Source organism: Carassius auratus, chromosome 38, assembly GCF_003368295.1.
Source record: "Carassius auratus strain Wakin chromosome 38, ASM336829v1, whole genome shotgun sequence".
Taxonomy (NCBI): Eukaryota; Metazoa; Chordata; class Actinopteri; order Cypriniformes; family Cyprinidae; genus Carassius; species Carassius auratus.
This window is the reverse complement of record NC_039280.1, coordinates 5,829,150-5,852,212: the sequence shown is the minus strand read 5'-3', so window position 1 is coordinate 5,852,212 and position 23,063 is coordinate 5,829,150. Positions and strand designations below refer to the sequence as shown.

The following is a 23,063-nucleotide window of genomic DNA, read 5'->3' as shown; positions in this document are numbered from 1 at the left end:
CTCCATAGCAAGGGAGACATGTGCCAAGGGGGAGCAGAAGTGTGAATACATCATCTGACAGCAGTATTTAATGACAGCCATGCAAGAGAGAGTGCAGGCTTACAAAATAGATCCAGAGCCAATAAGACATTGGCTGTGAAAAATTAATCACAGCTATAATTGGCTATCAGACACAACCATCCATCTCATCTTTATATTCAAATGATAGCTTATATAAAGTATGTAAGGGATAGTTTAGTTTTAATACTTGGCTATTTGCCAAACAAGCACACAAAAAAATCTGAAGTGCAGTTCTAAATGAAAGAATATGATATATGATTGTGCATGAGATCATTGTTCTTAGTGTGAAAAGATTGATCTCAAAATCATAGAGTAATAGGGTTTAAAGGGTTGAATATGCTCTCTTAAAACCAAATGTGCAGGACCTGAAGAATTGTTCTGTATATTACCTTAATGTTCCAAACAGTCCATTGCATGTACAAAATAATCCTCATAGAAACAAGACGAACATTGCAACAATATAATGGCAATATAATATTATCATTGAAGACGTCTGCAACTGATAACCGATACGCATGGCGGCAGTATATTTGTGAAAAATAAACGTGCGATATGATACGAAAGATGTGATGTAATGAATATATATTATGAATATTATAATATTAGAATCTGATATCTGCTATTGACCAATCGAAATGAAGGATTGCTGACTGCCTACCATGCGATATTCTTCATCTAGCTGTATCTGTGCCCTTGCAGGACCTTGTAATCATTCCATTCTTTCTGTTTCCATGCTGTAAGTTATGTGTGCCTGGGCTGCTCGGCCACACTGTTTAACTTTTATACTATTTGGTTGACAGCACTTGCTAACTTTAATGTCACTCACGGAGAAAATTCACAGTCAGGCCCATTTAAGAAGAATTTACCTTAATATTTACCAAATGAGGCCCACGTGTGGATTATTGCTCAAAGAAAGCAACATATGGTGCAGGTCTTCCACTGTATTTTACTGTATGTAGTGCACATTAACAAGGCTGCAAACCGAATGAGACAGTTTAGGATTATAGAACCGAACGTGTGAAACGTGTGCAAGAGGAAGATTTAAAACACAAGTGTTAATTTCTACCATATGCTGGAAGTTGTTTTGTAAAAGAACAGTTGTTTCTGGAAAAGAACCTGGTAATGTCTCACTTGAGGTCCATGAGGAAACCCAGGTACTGTAAAAGACTTTAACTTTTGAGGGCTGGCCTGGTGCCTCTTCATTTGGTTTTAACAGCAGTAGTTGGGAATGACAGTAGTCTTTTAAGTTGTTTGTCTCTTAAAGCTAGTGTTGCTGGCTTGTTAAAATGCCCTTATTTATGTCTCTTTGGTCTAACCGCATTTACAAGATATCAATGGTATCTTGGCTTCGACTCTAAAGCAGCTGCAAGTCCCAAATGTCAGTTTTGTGTTTTGAAGCAGACTTTAACAGTGTGCCTGCTGGAGATCACAAAAGACTTGGAACCTGTAAGCAGAAGGGATCAAAATTTGTGATGAGGTTTACAAATGGCTAGCTCATGCAACTAATAGAATCCATGGAAAAGGATGTAGCTGGTCAATGCCTGGCTTTTGTCATTTCATTGCAAATTAAACATTTTCAACAAGGTTCTCATATGCTATTGTGGGATGTTTGCACAACAGTGCTGTTTGTTTGGAGACTTTGGGTCTCACTGGAACATTGTTGAAGATTTCCGTTTGTCACCTGCCACTTAAAACTTGTTGAGTGAATTTAGGCCCATATTCCAGTACGGTACTTTTAGGTCTCTTGTGCATGAACAGATAAAACACTGTTTTACTGATGGAAAGACATGATGCAGGGTTTAAGGAAGCCACGTAAACAATCTGATAGACATCTTTTAAAACAGTCATACATCCCATTATAGTATCTCAGAAACACCAGTCCAAATGAAAAACTTTGTCTAAACCTTTTATTAAAGAAAAACGTGTGACAACCGTGAGAATAATAATATTAGAAAACTTTACAAGGTTTTCTGGGGATGTGGCATAAAAATCCAAGGCATTGCACTTTTTACAAAATATAGAAAATGGTTATGAAAATAAAATCATTTTACAAGCAAAAGAAAGACAAAACAGATGAATGTTCAGGCTCAAAAAATCTGGACGATGAATGACAATCTCTTATGTATGAGAGTCTTTGTTTCTCTGATACAAAATACATCTTGTGTTCTCCATGGCAGTTTCTTTAGTAAACAGACAAAACATAAGAAACTAAATGGAAAAAGTGGTTCAAGACCAGCAAATCTGTGTTAAATGTAACAAATGCAGTGTGGCATCACAGGACAAAAACTCTCAAAATTCTCACATTTGAAAAACACTTCCATCAAGTAAAAAAATTACATAGGTATGAAATTGCATTATGGATTTCTAGAAGCACAGCAATAAAAATGTACTTTTTTTTTACTCTTTATTTTTGCAATAGTAAAATTTTGTCAGTGTAAACAAATAAATTAGTATTTACAACGTTAGGTTCTGAAAGTATTGCGCAAAAAAAAAAAAAAACAGACATAACTTGATACTGAATTGCAAAAGTCATATAAATACTTTACACAAGTAATTATGATACAGTCTTAATATAAACATCTTCATCTCAAAGGTCTCTAAAACATTTCTATGCTGATCAAACCCAAAGCCCCTGTTAGAATCGAGGGTTGTAGAAAAAGATGTCTTCATTACAACAACATATTCGCCACATTGTAACAATACACAGGAAGTACAAAAATCTTGTGCAAGTAAAGCAGTTGGTGATAAAGATGTCAGAGGATGAAGTTTTGTGATTGCTTTTCATCTAGATCGTGTTTCATTTTGTAAAGAAATGCCACATTTAATGATCAATTAACGTTACCAAAACTTGTTAAAAAATTCTGACTCGAGGACATAGAAAAATTGATAAGAAAAATCCCCATAAATGTGCTTGTGATTTAAGTTAATTCTCTCTCCTCAGGAGGAGGTCTGGGGCCTGTTTCCTTTTTGTAGTCCACCAAAGTCTTTTGTGTTTTGTCAGAGAGTGAAAATGTGTTGTTGTGCTATAGCTTTTGAAGGGAGTCATTTCTTCTCTTTCTCAGTTATCTAAAAAGCAGAAAAAAAGTGGTTAACTGACTTGTAACAAATGAACGTTTTGGCTGTGCTCGTGTGTTTTGCTATGTAATATTTAAACAACAACAACAATAATAATACAACTCAAAATGTCTTGAATACTAAAAATAAAACTAATTCCCATTTCTTTTTCTACTAAATAAGTAATCTCAAATACATCTATTATAAAAGTACATACTGTATTTTCCGGACTGTAGGTCGCACTTTTTTTTCATAGTTTGGTTGATCCTGTGACTTATAGTCAGGTGCGACTTATTTATCAAAATTAATTTGACATGAACCTTCAGAAATGAACTAAGAGACATGAACCAAGAGAAAACATTACCGTCTACAGCAGCAAGAGGGCGCTCTATGCTGCTCATTGCTCCTGTAGCCTACACTGAGCAGCATAGAGCGCCCTCCTAGCGGCTATAGACGGTAATGCTTTCTCTTGGTTCTTGGTCCTAAATAAATGCAACTTATAGTCCAGTGCGACTTATAATATATTTTTTTTTCCTCATCATGACGTATTTTTGGACTGATGCGACTTATACTCAGGTGCGACTTATAGTCCGAAAAATACGGTACATAAAAAAAAAATAAGGTATAAAACAAAAAAAAATATGCACATGAATTATAATAAAACTTTAATATTATATTTATCATTAATTACTGCAATATTGTATTTTTACCTAATTTATATTTATATTTACATTTATTTAACAAGCACTAAAATTATAAACACTGAGATTAGTATATAATATATAAAATTGTTTATACAGAGATAAATGTGTCATTTTAATAAATGGACAGATTCTGTTATGACAAACTGCTCACCTCGACACTCGTACTTGAGATCAGAGAAGTAAACCAGTTCTTGGGAAAACACGAACAGTCCTAATCTCCCTCCTGCAAAGGTTTTATCATAAACCGGCCCCGAGTCTGCCATGATCTGTTTCCCCTCATAAACCACAACTCTGGAGAAAAGGACCATAGATCTGTTAACTCTACACACTTGACAAGACTACGTGGCAGTAAAAGGCCTTCCTGTTAATCACCTGATGAATCCTGTCTTGGGTCTGTGGATGAGATGCCACCTGTACGCAGTGTAATCCTTCCAGCCGATATTCTTAGGGTCGTGCCACAGTGTGCGGACCTACCAGACCACATGCAGCAATTAGCTTATCGTGAATGCTAACAGATGTCATATTTGCTGAGCAGTCAGCCTCACCTGTCCAGGAGTGTCACCGGTGTGCCAGAGGGCGTTCCGCATGTGCTCCCCTGTGCCCGTGGTAGAGTTGACCACTTTCAGAGAAACACCAGCGATGCCAAAAGCTTTTGAAGGATTAACTTCCCAGTACGTCTGAGTTATCTGCTTCCACATTACCACATAAAATCGACTGCTGGACTGATATCCAAACACAAACCCAGCGTAATCGTCATCTCTGTCAGTGTTGACGTAGAAAGTGCCACTGAAATCCACGGCGTTGAACTCATCGAAACCTGACGAGCAATGAAAACGTTGAAGTCTCATCAAGACATCAAACTTGAATTAAAAATCATGACCAGAGCGGCTTCTCTGACAGCTCACATACTCACCCACTGCGATACCGGGGTCAGAATTGGCCGTCTGAACCAACTCTTTGCCCTGATGTCTGACCACCCAGTTGGGATCAATTTGTGTAGTTCCTTTGGGGTCCAAATGCACCATTTGGAACTTCCGGAAGTCAGTGTTACCGATGGCGTCGTTCTCAGGGCACACATCCAAAATGTCTGGAATGTTGTCATTGTCAAAATCATCTCTGCAAACATCGCCTCTTCCATCCCCTGTAGATAAAGTTAGATTAGTTCAGCATTCATATTTGTAGATCTGTTAAAGTGGTTAAATCTGCCATCCTTACAACCAAAAATATATACACATACACAATACAATACATGCTTCATTTATATTCATATTTAGATATATAAAAATGTAAATTATACATATTCAAAAAAATAAATAAAATAAAAACAGCAACAATTAGCCAGTTATGAATATTATTATTATTATTTATAATAATCCTGCCCACATTTTTCAGTGTGATTATATTACATTATATATTGGTTAATAATTACTTATTTATTTTAATTAAAATGTATGATTATATTATTAATTTAGATTTTTAATGAATTTTAATATTCATATAAATTAACTAAAATGTTTTATATTTTACTACAGAATATTATTACGTGTCATATAATATGTGACCCTGGACCACTGGGGTTTATTTGTAGCATTAGCCAAAAATATATTGTAAGGGCATATTTCTTTTATGCCCAAAATTATTAGGATATTAAGTAAAGATCAAGTTCCATGAAGATATTTTGTAAATTCCCTACCATAAATATAATAAAACTTAATTTCTGATAAGTAATATGCATTGCTAAGAACTTCATTTGGACAACTTTAAAGACAATTTTCTGAATATTTAGATTTTTTTGCACCCTCAGATTCCAGATTTTCAAATAGTTGTATATCGGTCAAATATCCTAACAAACCATACATCAATGGAAAGCTTATTTATTCAGGTTTCAGATGACATATAAATCACAATTTTGAAAATGTGCACATAAGACTGGTTTTTGGTGTCCAGGGTCACATATATTAAATTTTTCTTTATTAATTTTTACAGGTTTTTATTTATTTGAATAATTCATTTTTATAATATTTATTAGTAAATAATCTGAAGATTGATATAAATTAACTAAAAATCTATCATATTTTACTATATTTTTGAGTATTGTGTGTAATAAAATTGCTACACCAAAAGGAGAAATACTGTAACAAAAAAGGAGCCGAAAGTTTCATCTGGTATCCCAGCTCTCCTCTTTAAGCACAAAGCCATCTCAGCTGTCTTTTCATGTCATGTACATTAACATATGACTGGCTTCAAAAGTGAAATCTATTAAATCCAGACTTTAGCACTCAAATAAAAGGGAAAAGTCAAGCAGGCTTTTGCACAGATGCCAGCTCTTTGCTAATGTGTCTGTTTTTACAGTAGTTGACTTTCTCTCTTTGGAACAATCTTCGACACTATCAAATAAACAAAATATAATGAGGTGTGAGAAGTAAGCTAGCACCTGACAGCTTCGACCTCCAACTGTAACCTGTTTCCATTTTCCCACCAACACAAAAACTAAGGTAGCCTTAACTAAATGCAGCACAGTGCCGCACGCAACCACATGCAAGCGGTGAGAGTGTGACATCATTTTCCTTGACCCTGGCTACATTTAAGGAAATTTTCCAGTTGTAAATATGTCTAAATCTCAAAGGATGCAAAAGGGAAAAATGTGGCCAAAAACGACTTGGACAAAAATGAATAGATTAAAGAGGACTGGCTCTGACTCCTTTACAGTTTTGTAAAGTTAGCCATGCAGATAAATTACCATTTTACAGTCGTCTTTTAAGTAAAGAAATGTCACATTTCTGACACTGTTGCATTTCTAGCCAGAAATAAGTCTCAGCATTTCTGCAACTGTTACAGTGTGTGCATCCATTTGCCAACCTTTCTTTTTACAGTCAGTAGAAACTCAGACAAACACTTCTAGGTATTTTAAGCAATAGATTCACTCACCATCAGAGTCCAGTTGATCTTTGTTTGGCACCAGTCTGCAGTTGTCCTTGTCATCAGGGATTCCGTCATTATCATCATCAAAATCACAAGCATCTCCTTTCCCATCTTTGTCATGGTCGGCCTGGTTTGCATTGGGAATGTAGGGACAATTATCCAGGCTGTTCTGGTGGCCATCCTCATCAATGTCCTGATTGTTGTCGCACTCGTCACCAACTCGGTCATTATCGGAGTCAGTCTGTTAAAACATGCAAATGACTTTGTTAAATTTCTGCAAAACATTCCTCCTTGTGTTTACTGGAAAGAGTTGAGATAGAGCCTGTTGTACCTGTTCAGGGTTGTGCAGCAGAGGACAGTTATCACACTGGTCTCCCACTCCATCCATATCGGTGTCCTTCTGGTCAGTATTGTACATGTAGGGGCAGTTATCGTGCTCATTCAGAACCCCTGCCGTTACAGAGTCCCAAGCTTGTTAAGTTTTGTTGACGTAGTAATTGTTAAAATGTATGTGGTAGTTTCTCACCATCTCCATCAATGTCTACAGAGCAGGCATCTCCCTCGCCATTACCGTCTGTGTCGATCTGAGCAGGGTTGTGCTCATATGGACAGTTATCACAACGATCACCCACAAGATCTTTATCGTAGTCAAATTGCCTCGGATTGTACAGTAGAGGACAGTTGTCCTGGTGCACAGGAGAAAAACAAGCTTAGTTTACATAAAAACAAAACATGACTCATTTTTATTACTATATGATTAAGAAGTCTTCCTACCGCCTCATCCATTATTCCATCATTATCATCGTCTTTGTCACAGGCGTCTCCTTGACCGTCTTTATCGAAGTCTTCTTGGCCTGAGTTTGGAAGGTTGGGACAATTGTCCTGCACGATAAAAGGAAAAAATATTAATTTCCTTCGTTGGGAAAATTTACATTTACTAGTACTTAATGTGTTAAAAATGATTAGTTTTCCTGTCTATGAATTAAGTAGAATATTCTAAATACACTTCTAGATGAATTAATTTAGGGATTCAATGTTCAATTATACTCTGACGTTCAAAGTTTGCAACAAGTAAGATTTTTTAAAAGAAATTAATACTTTTATTTAGCAAGGGAGCATAAAACTGATTGAAAGCGACAGTAAAGAAATTGATAATGATTTATATTGAAAAACTTTCTATTCATTAAAGAATCTTGGAACTTAATGCAATATGGTCTCCACGAAAAAACATTCAGTAACAACCTTTTCAACACTGATAATAAAAATAAATGTTTGTTAAACACCAAAGCAGCATATTAGAATGATTTCTGAAGGATCGTGTGACACCGACCGGCTGCTGAAATTTCAGCTTTGCCATCACAGGAAAATTTTTATTTTAAAGTATATTAAAATACAAAACAGCTATTCTAAAGTGTAATAATATTATTGTTTTTAATGTTTTTCTGAACAAATAAATGCAGCTATGGTGAGCATGAGTGACGTCTTTGAAAAATTATATTATTTTCAGAAACTTTAGCAGTTAGGCCTAATTGGTCACATGTTTAGTCAATTATCTTATAGCCACAGAAAATACAATAACTCTGTTACCTTTTTGCAGTGATAGGATTGGTTGGCTCCACACACCAGGTTCTGATTGGGCCAGCCATCAAGGTCAGAGTCCTCGCCGCAGATAAGGCCATCCCCAGCATAGCCGATCTTACACTCACATTTAAACATAGGGTCAGTGAAGTGGCCGAGGTAGATACACTCAGCGGACCTGTGGCAGTTGTGAGTCTTTTCTTTGCAGGGGTTTTCTTGCTCGCATACCTGAAAAATAAACAGACATCAGCGATGCTCAACAGCAGTCCAATTAAGGTGAACGAACTGGTTCATAGCCTCAGGAGACAACTGGGAATTATGTTGTGAGGCCCTTAAAATACTTTCTATTGATCATTTCCTACTATATTGTTGGTTTCAGCTGTGCACAACTGGGCAGTTTATAAGGAAAGCTTTTGGATCGCATCAATAAAATGCGAGACAATTCCTTTCAGCCCTTTGTCAATTTACTACTCTTGGGCGTTGGATCAAAGCAATGCAAACTGGAGCTTGGTGACAAATCTATTAGTTGTGGACGTTATGAAACTTTTGGACAAAAATGAGTCAGCTTTCCAAGAAATCTGCAAAATGTATTCATCCGAGAGGAATGGAAGAACTAGAGCAAGATCCATATGCTTGGCCACCTTTATGGGCCCAAAATATTTTTTTCATTTAGAAGATCTATCCAAGAGTACCACTCTTGAGCAACTCTGGGCAAAAGTTCCACAACTTTAGCATAAATACAAACAAAATAATGCATGGTCCACAGTCATTTCTGGGAAAGAACTGTTCGCTTAGACGAGAAGAGACCACCTTACTGACAATTTTGTTTAGACATACAATAGCTAATTCCAAAATAATAGTAAAGTATGGATTATTTAACATATAACTCATAAAACAAATGGAATACATCACGTTTGAACTTGCACTTTCAGTTTTGTGTATAATGTGCGTCAGACGGTCAGCAAACAGACTGTGGGCTGCACGTAGGCCTGCTGTTGAGGCTAAAGAAACATTTATATACTTGTGCAATAACACATTTACTGTATATACATATGCAATAATTGAGCCAATCTGTCCATAGACTGCATAACTAACCTGTTTATTTAGCTTGGCAGCCTCCACTCCCATTCCAAAAGGCTGATTGCCTTTGTATCGAGGAGGGCAAGGCAAGCAGTGGAATCCTGGGTCTGTGTTGACACAGCGCTGGGATTCACCACTTTTAAAACAAAGATCAGGCACCATGTCACACTATAGGACAGAAGAAGCAAACAGAGATGTTTGAAAAAACATTTTTCAATAATGTTCACATTTATTGCATTCAAATCAGTGGATCAGTGGAGCAAGGGCTGGAGGAACATTTTTGTTTGGCTATGTTTTCCCGGTTAAATTGTGAGTAATGCAGTTGAACGATTGCTTGTCACACAGCCCTAACTACATTATACTTTTCGCAGCTTCAGCTCTTTTCCTTTTGTACCTCATTCACATCCTCACAGAATGTTCCATTGCCACGGAAACCGACAGGGCAGGGCCCGCACTCCCACGAGCCGTCAGCGGAGCCGGTGCAGTCAACACCCCCGAAGCACGGGTTAGATAGACAACCATCTGAGGAAGCAGGGAATAAAAAGGGAGAGGCTTTGAGTTTACTCATGAAATTAATATGCATTTCATAAATCTCAGGATGAAACTAGAGACATTATCCAAAGTGGTCTTTAAATAACAGAGCCCATTGATAATATTAATTTCATGTATTTCATGTATGCAACCGTTCAAAGGTTTTTGAAAAAAGCTTCTTATGCTATCTAACGCTTCAATTATTTGATCAAAAATGCAGCAAGAGCAATAATATTGTGAAAAATTATTGCATTTTAAAATAAATATTATTTTATTTTAATGTGTTAAAATGTAACTTGTTTCTGAGATGGCAAAGCTGAATTTTTATTGTCATTACTCCAGTCTTCATTGTCACATTATCCTTCAGAAATCATTCTAATATGCTGCCTTTGGTGCTCAAGAAACATTTCTTATTAGTGTCAGTGTTGTAGTGCCGCTTACATTTTTTATTAAAACCATGATGCTTTTTGAACATTTTTGATAAATTTGATGATTTTCTGATTTTTTTGTGATGAATTAAAAAAAATATAGTCTTTTTGTAACATTTTGCAGAATAAAAGTATTAATGTCTTTGAAATAAACTTACTGATCCAAGACTTTTGAACAGTAGTGTATCACCTTGCCTTTTAATTTCCCCTCTAAATCCCAATCAGATGCTAATTCACCTTCCCGCTTTATCATAATTTAACATGGTTTAAAGGCAGCGTAAAAATAGACCTCTAAGTAAAAAACAGCTTTTATTGTGAGCAGACTGAGCTGATGCAGAAGGTTTAATATTGGCTCAGATTTGGGGACAAGAGCACAGGTAAATCCACATTATAGTCCCATAGATACAGTATATAGCCAAACATAGTCTATGAGTAAGACTCTGTGTAGAGTGAGAAATAAATAAAAATATTGCAAGGTAACATACCAACAGGACAGTCCTGCTTGTTGCAGGAATCAGTATCCTTGGACTCCCCTGGGCATTTCTTGCCACCATACTGCGGATGAGGGCTGTTACACACATGTGTCCGTGTCCTTGTTCCTCCCCCACAGGTGGCGGAGCAGATCGCCCAAGGAGACCATGGGCCCCAGGCTCCATCAACTACAAGGCAAAGAGAATACAGTAAAAATCTGAATATAAAACAGAGTCAAATTATCCATTTAAATCATTTAATCCAAGAGCACATTATGCAAACTGGCTAAGTTTTATACATGAATAAGAAGTGCAAGGCTCCCAGTACTCACTTGGACAGGGTTTAGCTTCACATTTTTTAGTCTCTCTCCCACTGCCCTCACAGTCCTTTCCTCCCAGCTGAGGAACAGGGGAGTTACAGTGGCGAATTCGCGTGATCTGTCCCTCTCCACACGTCACAGAGCATGACGACCAGGGTGACCACAAACTCCAACCACCATCTTGACGGACTATAATGAAAGGCAGAGAACTGGCATGGTTATCAAAAACAATGATACATGCTGCCTTTGAGTGCTTGTGGAATACCCTGCTCTTGAGTTTGGAAGTCATAATTACGAAATGATGTGCGTCCAAGTAAACTTTTTTAAAGATTTGGCAAAGTCAAATGGGGTCATGAATTGAGAAGCCAAAATCTCCCTGATCTTTTGACTTATAAGAGGTCATTGTACTATAAAAACCTCCTGTAATTTTCAGAACTCAAACCTTTCTCGTTAGTCTATAAACAGCTTATATTAAAGCCAGCCTGCCAAAACAACAGATTTGTGGAATTTACCACTTTATGATGTAATAGTGTGGCTAAACACCGCCACCGCAGAGGAAGATCAACTCATGCTTCTACATCACTGCCTGTTTAGCCCCACCCACTGACTTGTGCATGTAGTGTAAATAACGTGCAAACGCAGGTCTACTCAGAAATAAAAAGCTAAAGATTTTTCGAAGACGACTAGATGCTGTGCAGTGCCAAGTAGTGGAAGAACGTAGTATTTGCCTTGCATTCTGTCTGATCCCAACATTAGTAAAGAGTGTAAGAACTTTAATTGAAGATCCATCCCCATCCATCTGTGAAGGATGTAGACTGTTAAACATAAACAACTGTTAGCCAATCATAGCAGTGGGTGTCTCCAATCCACCACACCTATTCAAACAGAACGTTCTGATGAGGGGGGTTAAAAACAGGAAAGAAAATAGCCTATTATAAATTTTATAAAAAAAGAATGCTTATGAAATTAAGATAATTTTTGTATTTTCCAGCAAGATTTATCAACAGCACAGAAGTACTGTAATATTCACAAGTACAACTTAACCATGACTGAAACCAAACTGCCAATGGAAAGTTGGGGCTAAAACAAAATTGTGGAGGTGTTTATGCGCAATCATCTCATAAATATGATCATTCTAACATTACTTGAAGGCAGCGTTTAAGAAGCAAACAAACCCAGACAAAAAATTAGATCTTTCATTTATATTAGTAAGTCCAGAGGCATGAGGTCCTGGAATGACATAGGGCGGGACTGCCAATAAACTTGATGAAGCGATGACCACCTGGCCCATAATTCTGGACCCATCGCCTTATCGTCTCTTTGGGACTCAATATTCTGGCCAGTTGTGACACAATGGGCATTAAGTGCGCCTCTTCACACACCGTCAGCTGTATTCTGTTCCCACGACCACATGGGTATGAGCATACAGACTGACAACATGAGGAAGAGAAAGACTGTGATTTTATATATAAAGCTAAAAAATCTTAACATATGAATACTTATGGTTATTGTTGAGTGGTAATTGCTACAAAGGCCAGCTTGTCTATTGCTACCCAAGATACCAGCTGGCAACATTTTTCAGTTAAAAAAAAATATTGAGTCTGCCGTAAGCCAGAGTTTAGCAGTTTGGCATTGGTACACCACAAAGAGCCATATGCCACTCGTTAAAACCTCACTGAGCATAAGCGATGAATACCAGTTCGTTCCCTAGCTGATGGAAAGGAGTTTATCTATTAGTACACGCTCCATAAATATTTACAACAGATGATGAAAGAAAACACCCATGTTGTTACAGAATTATCCAACTGCCAGAAAATCAGGTCAGGAATGGAATGGCTTAAAATCACAGTTTGTCTAACGAACATCAGCTGAGTGATGTAACATTCAATTAGTAGTAACAACTAATTTGATGAAATTTAGGTAAGTGGGTGCTAGCTATAGTAGAATTACAGCTTACCACTTGAGTGTCGTTCAGTCTACTGCCAATGCGAATGGTTGGCAGGACTTTCTGCGGTTATTATAGCTGCTGTGATTTTTGGTTGACCCACTTTAAAGGATTAGTTGACCCAAAAATGAAAATTCTCTCAGTATTATCTTGTGCTGTTCCAAACCCATATGAATTTACTTCTGAAGAACATAAAAGGAAAAAACTTGTCAAATTGTACAGGTTGCTCTTTTCCATTTTCGACTTTATAAAGGGCAAAAAGCACCATAGACAAGCATCATGAAAGAGATCCATACCATTTATGTGTATATTTAAAGTGTTTTAAAAACCCTTATATAAAGACATTTAATGGTTTTTAGAAAACTTCCAATATTATGTACGAATTGTTTAACTACTGTACTTTTGTGCCCAATAAAAGGTCGTAAATGTGGTTAGGTTACATTTTTGCAAAACAACAAAAATGTACCTATACATGCAAATCACTGGAGTTTCCAGCTGAAATGACCATCAGTGGGACATCAACAACTTTTTTTTCCTATTTACACAAATAATGATTAAAGGTGTGGATTATCGATTTAAAAAGCTTTATTTTCATGTAGTTCATTTCCAAACTGCTTATGATACTTTCAACAACCAAAATAATATGTTTCCAGATTCACATTCATCTGTTTCAGATAAAACTAAATGTGCTTTTAGCGCCATTCAGCGTTGTTTGTGACACTTTTATTGTGCTTTTGCATAATTTTGAAACTTAAAAGCATCAGACCTCACTCATTGTAATTGCATTAAAAGAGCAACCAGCACATTCTTCATTTATCTTCCATGGATAAGTCATTTAAGTATGGAACGACATGAGTAAATCACCGAATTTAAATTTTTGGATTAACTATTCCTTCAAAAGCTCAAAAGTACAAAACAACAGCCAAAATAAGTATTTTTTCCCATAAAGATTTAGAGATTTTGGCTGGAACCAAACCAAAGTCTTGGTGAGTCTGATTCTTTTTCTTCCATTTCCATTATTTATTTATTTTTTTTATTTTTTTTTACAGCTGTTTAGATATTGTGACGGCTGCATTTGAGATCTCTCTTTCTACTTCGTTTAGAACACAAACTCTTTCACTCTTTATTCTGTGGAGATGTTACAGATGAGTGCATTACTTTTAATTATCACAATTATCTATGATGCGCTGATACACCTGAAACAAATTAGCGAGTGAACAAACTGTGCACTTGCAGTTTTAGTGTGACCTACCACATTTCTTAATGCCACGAGCAACAGGATTTCATCCAATACCACTAAAACCACTGTTATTTGGTTTTCTTCCAAGGCTTTAGACTTTATGGACAAAACAGACAGGAAAATGGTGTCCAAAATGTTTATATATGACCAAAGAACAGGTGTTGAAAGAAAGTGTGCAGTTTATAACAGTATAACAAAGACTGGCTGTCTCACCACGACTGTCGCATTTTCCCAAGTTGCATCTGCGGGTTTGAATGGAGGGGCCACTGCAGGGGTTACTTGTGGCATCACATGACCTGCCTCTTTGCTGGGTGCCTGTTCCACATGTAACGGTACACTCCGTCCATTCAGACCAAGGCGACCAGCCATCTTCGCTGTCTTTAGCTGTACACACATAAATGCATAAGCACATTTAGCACTGCTAACTTTAGGCACAATTCACCTCATTCTAACCCCACCACACCCATTATGGTGCTCCTTGTTGCTAGTATATTTAAAAAGCAAAGGCAACATTGTTCTTTGCTTCTGATGTTTTGGAGCTTAAGTTATACATGACATCATCTTTCTCAACCCACTTCAGAGCATGGGAACATACAGTAATGCTTGTTATTCATGGATAATAAAAATGTGTGGTTGGCAAACATAAGCAGTTTTAAAACAATAACAGTTCTGTACCATAAAACGAGGGAAAAGTTTCTCTGTGAAGCTGGCCTGTATAAGCTTCCGTTCAAAAGTTTGGGGTCAGTTCGATTTTTTTCATGTTTTTAAAAAAGCCTTATACAGTATGTTCACCAAGGCTGCATTGACTTACTACAGTAAAAACAGCAATATTGTGAAGGATTTATTTAATACAATGGTTTTCTATTTGAATACACAAATTACAATTCTCACAAATGATATTAGCAAAGAAAATAATTATATTTCAGATAGCGCATCTCTAGATTGAATGTGCATACCCTGTAGACATGATGTGAAAATTAGAGTGAATATTAGCAATGTGTCAGAAATGTTACTCACGCAGACACACTGGACAGCATTCACCATCTAGGAAAGTAGGGCTGGCACAGGATACTGGAGGACATGTGATCTGATGGCATACAATCTTTGATTCCTTCAACATAAAGTCATAAAACATAAAGAGTCAGAACAAAAGCAGACTGCCGTTCGCTCTTTCTCTCCCATTCATCATACGTCACAGTTCTTCCTACCTGACAGGTACACTTGGTGCAGCTGTCCACAACCCAGTCCTCCTTATCCTCAAAGAGACGGCCGTCTTGCCAGCACATGCGCTTGTCTTTGATGTTCTTCATGTTCCCCAGCACCTCCTTCATCACAGTGTTCTCCTCAGTCTAACCAACAGACGCAAGCAAGACAGATGGACAAATGGTCAAGAGGAGGCAATTCTTCTGTCAATGTCTTCCACATGAAGATAAATAGAGGTGATTTAAACTGAAACTGGAATGAGCACACTTCTATAGAAGGGGATTTATGTCCATGACCCCAAGGAACAGGAAGCTCTGCCCTAGGAAATGTGGGATGATTTTCTCATTGTGACCTCTTGACCTGGGATTTCTGCTATCAAATTGCAACACTTTTGGTTGATTTCCAGTGTTAACCCGTGGAAAATGATGAAGAAGTCCGACCGTTCAAATGCTTGGGTTCAGTAAGATTTTAAAAACAAGTTTTTGAGTTTCTTATGCTCACCAAGTACGCATTTATTTGTTAAAAAAGTAAAAACAGAAATACTGTTAAATATTATACTACAATTTAACTGTTTATCATTTTAATATACTCTTAAATTACATTTATTTCTGTATACCCCAGTTAACATTTCTGGTTGACCACCATGCAGAAGTAAAGTGTCCTCGGGCCCTATTTTAACGATCTGAAACGCAAGTGTCAAAGCGCGAAGCGCAAGTAACTTTGTGGGTGGGTCTCGGCGCTGTTGCTATTTTCCCGGTGGGATAAATGGCTCTTGCGCCCGGCGCAAATCTAAAGTGGGTTGGTCTGAAGTAGCTTCATTATTCATAGGTGTGGTTTGGGCGTAACGTGAAATAAACCAATCAGAGCGTCATCCAACATTCCCTTTAAAAGCAGGTGCGCAAGTTCCATTATGGATTGCTATTATTATGGCGTATTTACCTGGCGCATGCCAGGAGCGGTTCACAGCCGAGGAGACTGATGTTCTTGTAAGAGCAGTGAAAGACAGAGAAGTTGTGTAGTATGGGGATGGGAGAAACCCACCCAAAATACACCACAATGATTTCCGTCATCTCATGTGTTAATATTTTTTTTTAGTGTAACAATTTATGATTTGCAAAAATAACTGTTGCATCTGTGTAGATTACATGAGCAAAGTGTATGCGCGTTGAGCACGCTATACATTATGGTCAAGCATGCGCCCTTAAAATAGCATAATGAACAACGCGCAACGCGCCACTGACTTTAAACTAGGTTTTTTCTGGTCAGTGGCGCAATTGTTTAATGGAACAGCAGAATAGCAACTGGGATTGTTAGCGCCGGAACACGCCTCCTTTTTTGCGCTGAACCGCCCAGGGAGCGCAAGTTCATTCACTAGTTTAGCGACGTGCTTCTGTGGAGGGAAAAGCGCGCTTTGCGCCGGTGCAAAATAGGAATGACACATGCGTCGGTGTACAAAGTCAATTGCGCTGGGTGCAAGATAGGGCCCCTCATGTAACCTTTGATCTACATGTAAGTTACTTATCTTATGCTTATGATTTTTGTTTGTAATGTTGATATTTGCAACATAAATCATCTTATTTTTCATTTGTTTAATGTTTGAATGCAAAAATTCTCTTTTCAGATTTTTGATTGGTTAATCTTTGCCAGTTTCCATTTTCTGTTTTACTTTCTTTCTTTTTAAAGCATAAATGAAAAAGAACACCCAGATTAGAACTTTACAGTCCTGAGATGTGTTAGCAAAAACTATCATGCATTTGTGGCCACAAGTAAAGAGTTGAGCAAGAGGAAAGAGACAGAACAAGAGATTGAGGGAAGGGAAAAAACTTACAAGAGGAATGCAAAAGGGGGGAAAGGTTATTCACTTCTGAAGCACACTAAGTACATACAATAACACACGCTAAAAACACAACCACATTCAGTTTGTGCTGATACATTCATTTGTGCATGTGTGAGTAAGAACAAAATGCATAGGTAGCAGTCATGAGTGTTAGGCTGTGAAACAGAACACCACATGGTCTGGAAGAGCCTCTGGGACCCGCAGCATCCAGCGGCTGGATTTCCCAGAGATTATGCCCAGACTCCCTCATCGCTGAGAAGCTCCCAGTGGAGGATAAAGGGGCTGTTTAAACACTGCCAGACACGACTCGGTTCCTATTCACACTTCCTATCTCCTTCTAAAACAAACCATAAAACCCCAGCCCACATCTTCACGTTTTCCACTGCTTCTTTAGCCCTGTTTTCCTTTAATGGTTCTGTTTAGACTAAGCTAATTTTTGCTTGCATGGTCAGATATTTAATCTGTAAGAAAATTCTCCTAATCACAGATCGACCACCAACCTAAACATTGGGTCTTTATGAAATAACGTGTACATTTCAGCAACAACAAAAAAAAAAAAAATGTATTCACTCGCATGTAGTTCCATTTTGAATGAATAAATGAAGCATTAGTATTTATACTAGTGTACGCTCAAATTGCTTCACTTTCTTTTTCTCCATGGAGCACAGAGAGAAATTTAATGGTCACTCTTTTCCATGCTGTTACAATGAATGACAATTGAGGCTTTCAAGGTGTTTTTCTCGTATGACTTCAGAAGATTTGGACTATAGTGTACAAGTCGTATGGACTGTTTTTATGGTGCTGTTGTGACCTTCTTGATGCTTGAAAGCCTCAGCCCTTGTTCATTGCAATTGCATGACAAAAATATTTTACTTTGTGTTCTTTCTCAGTTTCAGATACTCTTTCAGATGAAACACATTAATTAGGTAAAACAAAATTACCACTTTTTGCAAGCCATCGATGAGATTGCCCACAACAATACGGAGACCTTTGAGCTCCTGGACCATGTTGGTGATTTCCTCACAGGAGCGCTCGCACACATCCGATGCCATTTTTTCCTTCTGCCCAATGAAGTTGGTGGAGATGGCCGTACCAACAGACACAGTCTCTGTACTTTCATTAACCACGTTAACTTCCTCTGAGAGAGAAAAGAATGCAAAGTCAAAAAATGTCTTTGTTTAAATTGTATATATATATATTTTCTTCAGATATGACCAGAAATGTCCCTAAAAATAAAGAGGTAGTAAAAGGAATTTAATTGGAAATTATATATGCAAATAAATACAACATTAATGTGTCCCCATAAGCCTTTACAATGAAGAAGCAAAATATAGCAGCTATATCTGTGTTTTTATAGGGGTGCTTGGATTATTTATGATATTCCACAACCCACAAACTCGAATATATTATTCTCTCACTATATTTCTGACATAAGTATAATAAATGCATAGAAGCTACCCTGAAGTAACATTTAAAGAAACATAGTGATTTTTCAAAGCAAGTCTTGGAAAAGGAGGAAGGTGGTGGGGTTTGGGATACGCAACAGCAGAGGAATGTTGTCCATTATGCCAAAACTCCCATTAGATATCTGCAGCCATTTTGGGGTCATTTGCGTAAATTTTCTCCAGATTAATGTAGGACAGGAGACACTAAATCAAGAGCCATGTTGTTACCTCCAGAGGTTCCTTTGAGACTCATGCAGGGTTAGCAGCTTTTTAGAGACTGCTGAACTCGTTCAAATCTCTTGGGGTTTCAGTCAACGCTGGGAAAATGAGTGTGTCTGTTTCAGCGACTTTCTAGGCAGGCTTTTGTGCAGTTCACTTTAACTTTTATTTAGCAATACGTGGCACTCCTAAACTGGGGCACTAGAGAGTTTATAGAGACGTCTGTACTGGCATGAGCAACGCTCAGCAGCTGGCATGTATCCGTGTTGGCAATGGAAATGGAAGCCTTTTTGACTGCACATATCCTATGCATACTTATTCAATTACAATTAAAAAGAACTGTGGCAGCAGTGCTAGAGAAACACTCACTCCCTCACATCTCACACAAGGCTTAGTTTTGTCATGGTCTAAAATGTATTACTTATTTCAGCACAAAAGTCAGTCAGCTCTAGGGATGAGTTTATAATTGACTCAAAAGTCTTTAAAAAATACAAAAAATATTTTCCATCATAATATACATTTAAAAAATAAATTTTATTTTTTATTTGTAGGGGCAAAAGAACGTATTCTGATGCAAAATATTTGAAATTGAAATTGCAGCAAGAACACAGTATACATCATATAAATCCAAATGATTCCAAAGCTGTTTGCAAGGTTTAAAAAAGGATATACGGGATCAAAAAAGTAAGATTGTCACTGGGAATGCAGTTCTGATCTACAAAGGGCAAGTGAATGTTTCAACACTAGAGTGTTGAGCCCTAGGTGGAAACCAAAGCTTTCAGTTTGTGATCTTACCAGTGTGTGCATAAAATTATGAGTATGTACTTCCATTTTTCCACCTTCTCTTAAAGAACACCCTGCCAATGCATATTAATATGACAATCTTTATTCTCGTTATGGCATGTACAAACTGGTTGACCCTTATACCACTACACTAGCGTGAGCATTTCCCGTAAACATGATGTAATATGGTCAGAAATTTCCACAGCTCTGATTCGCAGATTTTGTGACCCACTTAGGTGAAAGCCAGAAAAGCTTAAAATGAAAACTGAATCCAACGGAAAACATACCAACCCTCTTAAAACAAATTTGATCATGAACTGCACAGAATAAATCCAGCAGAGCTTCTGAAACCTAGAACATTCAGAAGTTCAAGCATTATGTGAGCCTAATCGGAGCCTTAAAACACTAGTCCAGCATTAATACGCCAAAGGTCATAAAAGCAGTCTCTTAAAGTGAACATGCTTTAAGAACTTTCTGTGGTTTTACACGACCTTTGTTTCACGTTTAAGAAGTTTAAAATAATTCTTACCAGGTTTGGCGATCACACAACCTTTGTTTCTTAGGATGTCCTCTATTGGTGTGTCAAAAATGAACTGTACATTCTGTAGTAAACCCTGTAAAATGACAGAGATTATTACCAGTCAATTATAATATCAAATCTCAAGAACAAAAAATACACATTTATATATTAAAACATATATAATACAATTTTAATAATATTTTGTCTTTCTATTTTATATATATATATTTTTTCTATTTTATATATTTATATCATCTTATTTAAAAAACAGTATAGAATTGATCAATACTCGAAAAAGGATTATCTTCCCTATTTCACAGCACAGAAAAATCATTATCCAGGAATTCCATGACAAGCATTGAATAAAGTTCAGATGATGTTCATCAAGAAGACCTGTTCTTACCCTGAAGTGGTTTTCCCTGATAGATCCCTTGGCCACAAACATCTGACTGCCCTCCGGCCGCAGATGTTCATAGAAAGGCTCATCCAGGATCACGCTGTCAATGAGGCTACAGCCTACATAGAGGTGAGCATTCTCTCCGTGAATGTACAGCGTAATGTTCTTCCACTGCGAATCAGACAAATCCACATCCTCAAACGACACAACATTCTGAGATCCCTTGACCATGTAAAGGAGATCCAACGTGTTGGCTCGCCCATTGGACACAATCTCAAACTGACGGCTCCCACTGGGGCCCTCCAGACCAATCAGGGTTCCCCTGGAGCCCTTGTCCTGTCGTATGGAGGCCACAAACACAAAGCCCTCATTGTTCTGGACCTGCTTTAGGATCTGATGGAGGGCCGGGGTGCTCACAGCAGGGACGTGATCAAAGCGTATAAAGCGATATGCAGGCGAGTCCCAGTCGTGGCCCTTGAAGAGCTTGGCACCGATCGTCTTTCTGCTGATGCTGCTGATTTTGAAAAGGTCGAAGATGGATTCATCTTCCACATGCCCATCTTTGAATGAGCCAACATAACCATTTCAGCATAGCACAGATGATTATGCGAGAACACAAAATAGATTTTATGTGATGATTATATAAGCCCTTTAAAAATTTCAAGAAAATATTACATAATCTCAGATCAAAACTATTTAAAAGCTGTTTTGCATTGAATACCACATAAAGACTCTATTAATGAATCAAACACAGATGTGCTTTGAGGCACAGAGAATAATGGGCAAGTTGTATAATATGGACATCTCAATTCCAGAATTAGATATGTCAACCTCAATAGCAAGACAGAAAAAATATGTTAAATCCTATTTATTTATAAACAATTTAGGAACAGATGGATCATGGATTTACCTTGAGGTAGTGCTCTGATGCATAGTAACAGCAAAGGCAGCAAGTAGAAATTTCTCCTGAGTATCATACTCCTGTAAATTACACATAAAATTATATAAAAACATAAAATCTTATTAACCCATTTATTCCCAAATACTAATTTAGTCTAATGAAACATATTGCATGCCTTTAACAAATGTTTTATATAGAGTAAAAAAAGAATTGCTCAGTTGGCCAATAAGACCCAATAAAAAAAAATTGCAAAAAAACTATGAAAATAAAATCAAATATTTAATGTAACAACACTTTGGGCTTTGGGTTTTCCTGTTTCTACATTCTTTGGCTTTACATTACAGACCATTCTTAGTAAGAGGTTATAAAAAAAAGACCCTTTAACAAATTTAGGTATCTCAAATATAACATTTTAAGGAGATTTGATATCATCTTTCAAAGGGGCACCGTGTATAGGCTAATTAAACAGCTGTGGTCATGTGACTTTTTAAACCAGCTGTGTAAAAGTTCACATTCTGAACTTTCATTTATAATTCACAAATGTTTAAAAATACATTAATAACACTTACTAACAAGTAAATATGAACACACCATTAAGTGAATTCATATGAATAAATAGATACAATATGCTTCAAACTGACATTTACCTGCAATCAGGCATTAAAAAAGTTTCAAGTTAAAAATGGTTTATGCATTTTTATTAAATGACATCATAAACACTTGCTGAGTGCAGAGGTAACAGGTTTTTAAAAGTGTTTAACTGCAGCAGTCTATCAAAATGAAGACATTTGTGACAGTCTTCCAAGCATAGTTTCAAACTACACAAAATAATCATTATTTTCATTGAGAAACTTTAAATGTATCAAGTATTGGGTGTCAAAACTTATAAAAATGCTCTCACATAAACAAGACTCACCTGTTGTAATGTGCAATCCAACTGAAACAGCACAAAGTCTATTTGTCCTACAAGACAAAAAAAAAAAGTTGAGGAAAAAAGTTCTTCTGGACAAATACTAAAATCCAAAGTGTCTATAACATCCACACAGCTCCGGGTTTCAGTTCAGTGGCCTGAGAACTACTGGAGTGATGCCCTTTATACAGTTCAGTCCGAACCATGTCATTCAGGTTCGGATATAAACCTGGACGTGCTGAGGGGGCTGAATTATATGTTTCCCATCCTACAATGTCATGCCGGTATCCTACCAATGCAGTGAAACCTCCTGTCCTCCCCTGCAGTGACGTCTTCGCCCCCAAATTCCGAGCCAAAGTCGCTGGGAGGTGGAACATTGAGAGATGTGGAGAGAAACATGCTCGCGCAAGATGCGACAGATGCTGTAGAGACTCGAGAAAACAACCACTCACTGTCAAATATGTGCAAGTTATTATAAAATGTTTAAAAAAAAAAGAAATCTTTATTTCATATACA

General features: G+C 37.2%; 1 protein-coding gene across 1 annotated transcript; it reads right to left on the bottom strand.

Annotated features, from left to right (window-relative positions):
- Positions 1 to 1,935: 1,935 nt before the first annotated feature.
- Positions 1,936 to 22,826, bottom strand: thbs2a (thrombospondin 2a). The gene is made up of 22 exons (XM_026223599.1): positions 22,554 to 22,826; positions 21,647 to 21,717; positions 20,743 to 21,296; positions 20,349 to 20,433; positions 18,314 to 18,510; positions 15,541 to 15,681; positions 15,350 to 15,443; positions 14,546 to 14,716; positions 11,160 to 11,336; positions 10,843 to 11,016; positions 9,793 to 9,920; positions 9,414 to 9,566; positions 8,328 to 8,546; positions 7,515 to 7,622; positions 7,267 to 7,426; positions 7,072 to 7,190; positions 6,747 to 6,981; positions 4,732 to 4,959; positions 4,364 to 4,635; positions 4,191 to 4,288; positions 3,970 to 4,109; positions 1,936 to 3,126 (listed from the first exon to the last, which is right to left on the bottom strand). Exons 2-22 carry the CDS (start codon positions 21,711 to 21,713, stop codon positions 3,119 to 3,121), a joined length of 3,528 nt encoding a protein of 1,175 aa, XP_026079384.1. The 5' UTR covers positions 21,714 to 21,717; positions 22,554 to 22,826; the 3' UTR covers positions 1,936 to 3,118.
- Between the last annotated feature and the right edge of the window lie 237 nt (positions 22,827 to 23,063).

Excerpts from the sequence above, each read along its gene's own strand:
- thbs2a (XM_026223599.1), bottom strand. The coding sequence starts at position 21,713 with ATGATACTCAGGAGAAATTTCTACTTGCTGCCTTTGCTGTTACTATGC. Across the intron at positions 6,982-7,071 it reads TGCTGCACAACCCTGAACAG|ACTGACTCCGATAATGACCG; the intron begins GTACAACAGGCT and ends ATGTTTTAACAG. Across the intron at positions 4,110-4,190 it reads CCCAAGACAGGATTCATCAG|AGTTGTGGTTTATGAGGGGA; the intron begins GTGATTAACAGG and ends CCTTTTCTCCAG.